A 12,428-nucleotide genomic window follows, 5' to 3' on the forward strand; every position below is an offset into this window, starting at 1 on the left:
TCCCACACTAGATATTGTACCCCACTGTTAGAGGAAAGAAATGGTTTATTTAACGACGCACTCACCACATTTTATTTACGGTTACATGGCGTCGGACATATGGTTTTAGGACCACACAGATACTGAGGGAGGAAACCCGTGTTGTCGCCACTTCATAGGCTACTCTTTTCGATTAGCAGCAAGGGATCTTTTATATGCACCATGCCCATAGAGAGGATAGCACATACCACGGCCTTTGATGTACCAGTCGTGGTGCACTGGCTGGAGCGAGAAATAGCCTAATGGGCCCACTGACGGGGATCGATCCCAAACCGACCGCGCATCAAGCGAGGGCTTTACCACTGGGCTACGTCCCGCCCACCTGCTATAAGAGATGTCTCCCGCCATCCCTTCAGCTATCGTTCCTACGGGCCTAAAACGTAAAATATATCTATGCACGTGTAATACGAGGTGTTCATTATAACGGTTAGTTGGCGTTAATGATTAGCGATGTGAACTTTATGGGATGTTCTTAAACCTGTTAATAGCTAGCAGAATCAGACCCAAGAGAGGGCACGCTTGAGAGTGGGGTGTGTGTGTGGGGGGGGGGGGGGATTGGGGGGGGGGTGTAAATGACCCGTTTCCTCCTAAATATATTCAAATGCCTCTGGTTTTCTAGCTTAAATAATAATAATTTAAAAAAATCATTGGGTTTGCCAGTCTTTCCAGGTGCCCGTTATCCCATAATAAAATAAAAAAATAAAAAAAATAATAAAAATAATAATAATAATAAAAACAAATAGGTAAATAAAAAAGAAGAAGAAGAGAGACAAAAAAAGAGAAAAATACATCTACTGGCTGAAACTAATTTACAATAAAGTTTAAACGCATATGTATTGTAACTATTCCTTATATTTTCATCAACAATTTATGTTAATGTATTAGTTTTCTTTAGGCGTGTGTTGTTTTATATTGTAATAATATTATTAACACAGTAATGTGTATATATATATATATATATATATATATATATATTGGCAATGCAATCTCTATGTATACGCAATTGTTGGGGAGTCATAATATATATATATATGACTAGCAATAGAACAGTGCGCGCGTTTTACATTATGCAACCAGCCAGGTAATAACATATCATAATGAAGTCCGCGCTGGATATCGCACCTTTTGTTACCGGTTGTATAACAGGCGGCATTTCGAAACTAGTAACTGAGTATTTACCGCACAACACCATCGGCGATTAGTGGACATCTATGACAGTATTGATATTGTATACATGTTTTCACATAGCAGGGTGAAAGGCCGTCGACTAATTATCGCGCATGCGCACATTGATTTTTATGTGCACTGAACAGGGAGTCTGTTTTGCAGCAGATTTTTCATTACAACTTCCGTAATAATTTGGATACCATTTACGAGAAATCCTGGGAATATCTGTGCGTTTCCTCCCTGTTCGATGTCTGTAGAAGGATTATTATTCACGTAGGAGGATTCCTAACATTCACTAGCCTATATTTTATGGGCGGATTGGGGTGAAAATGGTGTATTTTAATGGCTCTCTCAAGTTAAAAGTATGCGAAGCAGCGCAGCTGAAGCCCACGAAATTTGCAACCCGTCATCAGATGGGACAGAACAAGACGTTGGCCACCATAGATCCGTACATATCGGTGGATATAGACGAGTGTTTCATAGCTCGGACGACGTCTAAGACAAAAACGTGTATGCCTATTTGGAACGAAGATATCGTATCAGAAGTACACAATGGGCAAATCGTTGGTTTAACCGTGTTCCATGATGCCGCCATTCCGCCCGATATATTTGTTGCAAATTGTACGATACCGTTCGAGCATGTGACGGACAAAAAGACAGATATATGGGTAAGTAAAAAAATGAGAGAAAAATATATATATAAAAAAGAGAAAACGAAAAGCTGTGATTTTATTTTCTAGGAATGATTTCTTGAGAGTGGAGATATTCCAGAGCGCGCACACCCCAAACGTGAAAATGGTTTTGTTCCGATGTGAGAGTTGCGCAGCGTGACTCGGGTCTTTCCTATAGAGTATTATCATTTTTATTTCCCAGAAAATGTTATCATGAATATTAATATTCCCGCAACGATAAATATATGTTCTAACAACAATCGGTTGTCTTGGTATTCGTTGTATGATCGTTTTTATTATGTAATGTTGCCCGTTTTGTTGTCTCTTTTTTTCTAGATCGACTTGGAACCAACTGGGAAAATCCATGTCATTGTTGAACTGAACGGTTCGATTTCTGAAGGTAAATATTACGATATGATTAGCATCTACTTGAAGAAATACCACACTGAGCGCTTATTTTATGCTTCCTATCGATTGTGTGTTGAATTATGAGGACGGTTGGCGTGTGTTTTGTGTCGATCGCGGCTGAGGCGATAGGCGAGCGTTGCAGCCAAAACGTAACATGTTGGGTTAATTTCGGATGCGGTGACGTCTTCTAGAACTGTCGCCATTCTATGTTTATGTTAATGAGCTTTTTTTCCTAAACCAACATGACCGGAGTCGGCGTTAATTGCAAGATTACAGCAGAAACCTCTCTGGGAAACGTGACAGTCGGGGTGGGCAGGTGTGGTGTTTTGCTGTCATGCACATGACAAGACAATTCCCCCCCCCCCCCCCCCCCCAGTCTTTAATAAAAGGAGACTTACTATAATTCATGTATGGGTAATTTTGTAACCTATATATTTCTGGGTCAATTCTCATCATGTTGATTTCACAACCTTGGGCTGGGTGTTTTCGGTATGATTGATGCTATAGGCTACTATAGGTGGGCAGGTTGTCTGCTGTTAAGTTCCACCACTGGGTGTATCAAATATTTCTCTTATTATATAAACAAACATGGCTTACTTTCTTCCACCCCTCCCAAGTGTGATAAGCATGACTAGCTTTGTTACATAGGCCCCATTTGGAAACATGTATTTATAAATACATCTCAGGAATGTGAACATCAATTAAGTCTTAAGCTAGGACACATCTAAATAAGATTGACTGTGTGATATATTTCACACCTGTGTGTTACCCGTGTTAATTGGATATTGGCCCAGTTAATCAAATTGACTTTAAGAGTTCACAGGGAGGTGTGGGTATCACCTGCCCATTAGGCATACAGTGAACAGTACCGGTTATAGTACATGGTGGGGTGTAGTGGTGCAGAACCCATAGATGTGGCGTGATCATCTCCGCATCATGTCTTGTGTTATTCAGGTCTATTTTAAGTATTTATAAATAGAAAATTATTCACACCTGTAAAAAAGAAAAAAAGCTAGAAGAAACATTTACTCCACCCTACTTCTTGTTAAAGGAGCATTCTCATTTTATTTAATTTTATTTTTGTTTATTTTATTTAATTTTCATTTTTTTTTTTTTTTTTTTTTTTTTTTTTATATATTGATTCAACCATCTGTGATGTATCTGTCCATCTTGTTTGTTTATTTATCATGTTATTGTATTTAAATTGGGAGTGGGGGAGACCACAAACAATCCAACTTTTAAAGAAAAGTTTACTTAAATATTATATAATGATAAAATTTACATCAAATCAACTGTTATGATTTATGTAGAGTCACTTTTGATAGTGAATAAATGTACTTTAAACAGCAAAAAGTAGCTCAGTACTGAAACTTCTCGGGGAAGGATCCAGGTGGTGGGGGGGTGGGGGATCTCAACCCTCCACTACAATTTAAAATTATTTTTTTTGCTTATTTTAAAGGTATACTTCTCATGTATAAATGATTTTAGTCTCCCCCCCTCCCACACACACACACACACCACCACCACCACCTGCAAACAATACTGGCTTGCTTCTGGTTATGGGTGATAGGTTTATAGATCAACCCCCATCAGTGGACCATTTATCTGTCTCCTTTTTGCAACAAGTGGTACATCTTCATAAATCAAGGCTAATATTCGTTCCTCTTATTCAGCCTTGATACATGTCGTCAAGAAATCGTGCCACAAAATGCTTAAATTTCATTGGATGCGATGAGATCTGATTGCAACGAATCGCAACGTTCCTTATAGATTCCCTTGTTATTGTAAACAAAGATGGCAGCGTCAGCGTCCCTGGAAACGTGTCGTGTTTGTCACAGTATGTGAAAAAAAAGGTTTCGGCGGTTAATTTTTGATATTGCTTTCAAGATTGTCACATGTTACCGATGCTGTGATTGGTCAGCGATGTCAACGTGTAAGGGACATAATTGGTGTTACAAATTTTCTTCCAATAGAGGGCGCTAGCAGGCGCGGATTTAGTGGGGGGCCCAAGGGGCCCGGGCCCCCCCTATTTTTGGGGTCAAGTTATTATTATTTTTACTCAGATGCGAGGAAATCGCGTTTCAGGCCACTTAAATTTCAAAATTTCGCGGGGGAGCATGCCCTCGGGGCCCCCCCTATTTAAAAATCCTGGATCTGCGCCTGGCTAGTAGTGGATATCAGTAATCTTGATGACATGTATCAAGGCTGAATACGAGGAACGAATATTAGCCTTGATTTATGAAGATGCAAGTGGTAGTGGTCAAAACAATGTATTTAATTGGTGTTACTTTATTACAATGTTCTATTACTTTTAATACACTGTTTTCTTATGATGTTATACATGTATTATTAAAATGTTTTAAAAAATACATTGTGAAAAGTTTTTACCATGTATGTTATTAATAATACATTGTACATATTTTGTGCACTTAAAAGAAAAGAAAACCCCAAACAAATCCAAAAAACAAACCAAAACCCCCAAATAACCAACAAAAAACAAAAACAAAACAAAATACTAATAATGAAAAAAAAAAATATAGTGGGTTTTCTCCAAGACTGTCAAAATTACCAAATGTTTCACTTTGACATCCAATAGCTGATTATCATGGCATAAAATTTGAATTTTTCAGACAATGAATATGTCATTCGTGTGGTTTTAGTGTTTATGAAAACAATTTTCTACAGTAGTTCAGATACAAATGAAAAGGTTAAAGCCGCACACCCTAGTTCCATCCAGCGAAAATAAATTCTAATTTGGTTAATCTACAAACCTGTAACACACTTAGATCACGTTTTTATCAAATGGAGTGAAAAAGCAGGTTTTATATGGATAAATACCATGGGAATCCCCATGTCCCAATTGCTTGAAATTTTGAAAGGTAATATTCTGATGTCACTGGTAGATATCGCTCGAAGCACAACAATGCCTACATCACGACAAATTTTACAGACTTGGGGTGTGTTTCTTTCACCTCTCCTGGACATGTTCCAACTGTTCTGTCCTGGTTGTAAGACACTGTAAGACTTCGCAAAATTATTGGTTTTAAGGGTTTGTAACGTTTTGTATTGAGACACTTACTTGTCTGAACTTCATTGTTACTGAAAATGTTCACGAACTGTGAAGAATAATCTCACAAATGAACAACAACAAATCGGATGTTGATTGCGCGAACCGTGCACGAGAAAACAAACCGAACCAAAATGATAACGGTCACGTGGTATACCAATGTCTGTGACATTGAAATGGAAATTTCCCGTCTAAAAATAGATTAGACTTTGTCTGCTCAAAGTTTTTTTCTCAAACGTGCGTCCGTTTTTCAGAAATACGAAAAATGCATTTTGTGGTATTACAAACACCAGGATTACCAAAAAACACTTCAGGTGAATGGAAATGTATATTCTAAATAATAAACGGTAAGTAAAGTGCAATTTTATTTGTGAAAAAATGGGTTTAATAGCGAAAAACAACGCCGTAATGGTTAACAACTAGCCGTAACTAGGGTGTGTCCCTTTAATTATATCTTGTAAAAATACAGCATTAATGACGTCACATTTTCAAAATCAAAGTAGATGGTGCCAAAATGAAATTTCAACATTATTACCTTATTCTAGGTTACTTCCTGCCCAATTTCAATGAAATCAATTGATTTGGAATCGGTACTTTGTTCATTTTATTTTTACCCAGTATTTTAAGTTATATATTTCAATTATTTAAAAAAAAAATTAAAGCGATATATTCCGATTTAATTAAAAAAATTAATCTACAGATCCCATACATGAATGTAGGCTAATACTAATTAGTGAGAGATACGAAATTTCATATTGGACAGTTTTTTTTTACACTGAAAAAAAAAAATCGATCATTCGGCATATTCGACATAAACAAACCCAAGCCGCAGTGTGGAAAAACTTCAGTAGCTTACAGTAGTTACTGTAATGTAATTTAACACTATTTTAAATTAGTTGTGTTCACTAACTTTCGTCTGATATTTTGTTCTTAATTGCAGATGTAGTTAGTCGTAACTTATGATTTTTAATTAGTCATTTGTTTATTTAGCAATTCTTTATAAAATATTAGAAACATTTAATTTTGGGGGTATCAACAGAAGTGGTAGTGTTCATCATTAAAACTATTTTTCTTGGATGCCAAATTATATATACACCGCCTTTACCAAAACAAAACTACTTTATATCACCTGGCGATATCAGTGCGATCAATTCAATTGATGAAGAAATAAAAAGAACACAAGACATGATATCCCAATTTAGGGCATGACCTTTATTTTTTTAGATATCTTGAAATCTTTATTAAAATAATATTAAAACAAGGGGTATGTCTTTTCGCAGTCGACCAATACCCAACGATAGACCTACACGTAGCCCGTGTACTCGGGCTAGCCTATACGGTAACCATGTTTCCCACCTTTTTTTTTCCTTTTCTCTTCTGGTTTCGTTTTTAAGAGGGTGGGGGGACTTCCACCCTCCTGTAATTTTTACCCAGCGAGAATATTATGTAGGCCTATATTTCCTTCTGCTCTTTTTCCATTTCCCTCAACTTCAAAATACGGTCATAAATTTGATTTTCAGATTATTTTCGAAAAGACAATCCACTGCATCCTTTCTGTAACTTGTGCTAATTGGATCAGGTTCAGTGTCATTCTATGTTCAGTATTATTGTCAACATATACTGGACTGTATTTATCATATTCATCCAATACAGTTAAAGTTAAAGTTGGAGAACATTGATTTATTAATCATCTGCTATTAGATGTCAAACATTTGGCAGTATTGACCTATAGTCTTACAGAGGAAACCCGCTACATTTTCTATTAGTAGCAAACCATGGCCTTTGATATGCCAGTCGCCGTGCACTGGATGGGACGAGAAATAGTCCAATGGCTCCACCAACGGGGATCGATCCCAGACCTACCGCGCATCAGACAGGCGCTTTACCACTGGACTACGTCCCGCTCGTCATCTAATACAGATACTGTTTCCACTGTTCTTAGTATTGGTCTTCTATTTTGAATTCCAAAATGTGCCTCAAACAGTAGGCCTATTTCAGGCTCTTGTAAAATTAAAATATACATCTGTAAGGAAAGAAAACCAACTCCTTCTATACAAATGATGTGAAGTGAGTAAAGTGAACAGATATTATAATAATTTAATAATTATCACACACATGCACGCATACACATACACACAGCAATAATAATAATAATAATAATAATAATAAAATTGTTTGAAGGAGAAACAACCTTTTGAGAATTGATCTACTATACCTCCGCATGTTAATCTCTAGGTCAGCTTATGCAATGACATCATGACGTATAAGAAAGGTATATAAATGAAACGTTTCTGTTACTGTACCGCAATGTGTGTGCAGACGACAGTAAAAATTTGTTTGCAAACAGTGGTAAAATAAATAACTAAAAATGTAGTATTGTTACAGGTATATATATATAATTTTTTTTTTTGTAGAAAGTTATTTAGTTTTCAGTATTTAGATTATAAATAGAAATAAAAGTAGAAATAGTGGTGTTGATTGTAGTCCAAAGAACAGGTAGGCCTAACCGAGTGGTAGACCCATGCAACCTGATACGATCCTAATTTGATGTTGGTCTAAGTTATGAATATTGTATTTAACTTCTGGAAAAGTTGTTGAACTTTATGTTATGTATAATGAAATATGTTATAAAAATGTGTGATATATCGATATATAGGACTTCTCCCTATGTTTGTAAATGTGTATCAAAGTACCGATGGTATCGTTAATGATCTTGACCGATGTTCTCAGGTACAAAATACAAAATAGTAACCAAACACTATTGTACATACAGATATATGTTTACTTCAAACTGATCTTCATGTAAAGAAGATGTCATCTTTTAAATTCTTCAAAAACAAACAACGCAAACAGCATTTCAACTTTTACTTCCGTGTTTACATGTGACGTCAAACTTTGAGCCATGTTTACTCGGTTTCTGATGTCATGCTAAGGTGTAGGTTTTCACGTGTGACAGCTCATATATAATTCTAAGGAACTACCCATAAAGGTTCTGTGACATGTTTCAAACACTGAATATCGTGACGTCAGGACTGAGAATTTCAGCAAACGTCCGTAAATTGTAAATATTTTGGTTGCATACTAACGCAGGTAGCATTTTATAACGAAAGTAGACAATGGTTGTGAGGGAAATAGCTGGACATGTTGTATGATGGAGACAAAGCTGGTTAGAACATTACCATCAAGTACATATGACGTACATCTTGGTCAGGGATGTCACACTGTATGCAGTTTTCCAAAACATTGATGGTATTATCCAACACACGTCACATGTTTGTTTGGATTTTCCGACGAGTGATTACAGCGTTTGCACCAATTATCAGTTGTTTATGTTAATATTGGTTTTGCACCAATGATCAGTTGTTTATGTTAATATTGGTTTTGCACCAATGATCAGTTGTTTATGTTAATATTGGTTTTGCATAACCTAAGCTAAGATATTGTTATAAAATTGTTTTAAAAAGTAGGATATATGTTCTATTTTGTTGGGGGATGGGGAGGGGGAGGAACAGAACTATAGCTGGAACTCTGGATAGTTCCTTTAATTTCTGAACAACATATGATTTTGTGCACATAGCGAAATGATCAAAGGGAACAAGCAACTATGTTACTAAACTTTTTAGCAGACTTTGTATTGACTGTGATGCTGATTTCAAATGGATACATTGTATCTTTCTCACATAGGCAGTGTAGACTTGTTGTCTTCCAAAAAGAGTGATACTTTTTAAAAACAAATTTCTGATGAACGATTACAGCTTTTGCATGAACGATCCGCCGTTTATGTTGATACTGGTTTTGCATAACTGACAGAAGGAACGACAAGATCGTGCATGCCAAATTTTATGCCCTGATTATTAATAAATCAAGGTGATCTAATGGTGTTAATCATTTAAAACAACCTTTAAGTTTAACTTTATTTTTAGAGAAGAACAAGTGTTGGTAATTAAATTTCTATGATAGTCCACACTAAAATAAAATCGAGGATAGTGATTAATTGCTTCCCTAACTTAGATTATGGGACTCAGCCATATTGAGCATTGAAATATAATCATTTCATAAAACTAAATTTTAATTTGAAAAAAAAAAAAAGAAACTCACCGGCTACAAAAAAAATAAAATTGTTGTTGTGGTTATATGTGAAGACAAATTAGGGTAGATATGTTGGCTATAACTTTAATAGAGCTGGGCAGTATTGAAATTTGAGGTTCAGTATCGGTATCAGTATTTTTGAGGTGATTTACGTCAGTATCGGTACAGTATTCGGTATTGACACAATACTGATATTGAGCGGTATTTTTGGTAAACTTGGCTTTAAATGCATGGCTGAGTTGAGGCTCACCCACTAATTTCATCTGAATAGAATTAAATTCCATACACAAGACTCGTCTGATTTATACACAACCTATTGTGCGTTTGTCAGATATATTGTTAGTGCTTTACTAAATGCTTGGAAATATTTTTCAATACCGAAATTTCGGTATTTTAAAATTTGCTCATTACCCTTAATTTGCAAGGTTTCTGCCAGAGGGTAAAATGGGTAAGGTGCCATACCCAAATATTTTTGCAGAATTTTTTTTTAAGTTAACTTTTTGACAAATTTAATTACTGTTATCATTACTGTATGCTTTTCTTAACCCTAACCATTAACCCATTTTCTTTCTAAGGGAGGTCCCCCATACCTCTGTTGACTGTGGTTGCATTCAATTCCATAGTGCCATACCCAAAAATGTCTTTCTGGCAGAAACACTGAATAGGTATTGACATAATACTGATACTGAACGGTATATACGGTATACCACCCAGCTCTAAACCAGGGCTTCTAGAAATTTTTTTAAATCCACTAGCCATGGGATCAGTGATTTTTAAAATTTACTAGCCATGATTAAAAATTAACTAGCCCTACTTTAAGTTAATACAATTTTACTAAATAATAGTAATAATCAGATATGTCATCAGGAGGGAGATAGAGCTTAAAAACACTAACATTGGGGTGTTGGGGTGGGGTCAGAATATTCATATTTACAAAATAGACTTAACTGCAACATTGCATAAATTGTTTTTCACTGACCGTCGGGCATGGCAATAGTAGTTATTTACTAGCCCAACATTGAATATCACTAGTCATGGGAGTGGTGCTACCAGAATCTAGAAGCCCTGTCTAAACTTTAACCAATACATATATATTTTTAAATCATAAAATCTGTAAAATTGGTCTTTGCAATCCCACATATTTTTTTATTTGGCATTAAGCATCCAGCTTTTCAGTTGGAAAATGTCATCACTGTCAATCAAGTTTCCAAAACAAAATTTGTCATTCTGAACCTTTTTGTCAACTTAACTTGTAAGAAAAGAACCAGCGTAACATTTTGTGGTGTGTAATATTTTAAAGGGACATTTATTTTATTTAACAACTCACTCAACCATTTTATATACGGTTATATGGCGTCGGACATATGGTTAAGGACCACACAGATATTGAGAGCGGAAACCCGCTGTCGCAACTTCATGGTCTACTCTTTTCGATTAGCAGCAAAGGATCTTTTATATGCACCATTCCACAGACATGATAGTACATACCACAGCCTTTGTTACACCAGTTGTGGAGCACTGGCTGGAACGAAAAATTACCCAATGGACTCACCGACGGGCATTGTACCACTGAGCTACGTCCTGCCCCCAAAATATACATGTATAAGAAATTGATTGATATTTAAAACTCGGCGACCTGATCGTTGATGTCAATGTTTATGACACTTTCATCAAGTTTATTTCCACTTTTACTGGATGACAAGTAATCACAAACATCATGGCCTTTAAAGTCTGTATCATTAGCTATTATCGGCAAATATATTCTTCAAAACACCTTACCTTTCATTAAATAATAATACTGTTCAACATGTTTTAAAAGAAATATAGAAAAATAGAACCCTGGATGTACGTTATCGATAATGTTTACAAAACATTTATACCGTTTTTAACATTTTCTTTTCGATATTGCAATAACAACTTACATGGCACAATATTTCATGAGAACCATTGTTCTGTTTGGTTTTAGGATTAGGTAGGCCTAACTCATCTGTTAAGAGAACTTTATTTACGTAACCGAACAATTGGTTACCTAAGATTTTGAAATATTGCCCCCTTAACGTACATGCGAACACCTATAAAAAAAACCCCTCTGAACATGTTTGATTGTTATTCTTCAATGTTCTAACATTCACAGAATTAAGATATTTGTAGTTAACTCATATGAATGTTGCATCTCGACTACAGTTGAGAATGAGTTTTTAAATTAGTTTTGCATATCTTGACTAAAGTAAAGAATGGGAAGGGCAGAGTTAAATTCACATGCAATGGGGAGATACAATTACTCTGCTTAAACTAGTCTCAGGGGAGTGATGGGGAATAATACCCAATGTGTTGAGTGTGTCGTTAAATAAAACATTTCCTTCCTTCCTTCCTAATAGCCAATGTGATGGCAATATTAGCATGCCTTAAACAGCTTTTGGAATATATGTACAGTACTCTGGTGTAGGCTGGGGGGGGGGGGGGGGGGGCATTCATCGGACGAACCCCATCCGCTGAAGCAAATGGTCCGCTTTCAGAACTAAAACATACAGGTTTATACATATGGAGTTTCTGGTGGTGCAAAAACAAAATAGAAAAGGGTCCGCTTGGTTCATATGTGACTCCCGCCAGGTCCAGATCACGCTACGCCCCTGCAGTACTTAGCCTAACATCCATGGCTAGTGTTTTATACCATAATGGTAGTAAATAGAACTTGCTCGCACCATACATTGCTGGTTTTTTACCATGGCTAGTGTTTTATACCATAAGGGTAGTAAATAGAACTTGCTCGCACCATACATTGCTTTTTTTTTTACCATGGCTAGTGTTTTATACCTTTAGGGTAGTAAATAGAACTTGCTCGCACCATACATTGCTGTTTTTTTACCATGGCTAGTGACACAAAAAAAAATCTCCAAAACCTCATCTTAAATACAGGCTTCTGAAAATTGTGATAGCGATAGTGTCATTCGCGTGTCACATGGGTAAGTATATACAGTGAAACCTCT

The 12,428-nt window shown here is 36.1% G+C and overlaps 1 protein-coding gene across 1 annotated transcript in view; it reads left to right on the forward strand.

The window, feature by feature from the left end:
• The first annotated feature begins 1,374 nt into the window (after nucleotides 1-1,374).
• Nucleotides 1,375-12,428, forward strand: part of LOC121369670 (calcium-independent protein kinase C-like) — a 51,685-nt gene continuing 40,631 nt past the window's right edge. The window contains exons 1-2 of the mRNA XM_041494718.1: nucleotides 1,375-1,874; nucleotides 2,214-2,277. Of these exons, the coding sequence (XP_041350652.1) occupies nucleotides 1,536-1,874; nucleotides 2,214-2,277 (403 nt within the window). The 5' untranslated portion in view covers nucleotides 1,375-1,535. The remainder of the gene's footprint in view (nucleotides 1,875-2,213; nucleotides 2,278-12,428) is intronic.

Source organism: Gigantopelta aegis, chromosome 4, assembly GCF_016097555.1.
Source record: "Gigantopelta aegis isolate Gae_Host chromosome 4, Gae_host_genome, whole genome shotgun sequence".
Taxonomy (NCBI): domain Eukaryota; kingdom Metazoa; phylum Mollusca; class Gastropoda; order Neomphalida; family Peltospiridae; genus Gigantopelta; species Gigantopelta aegis.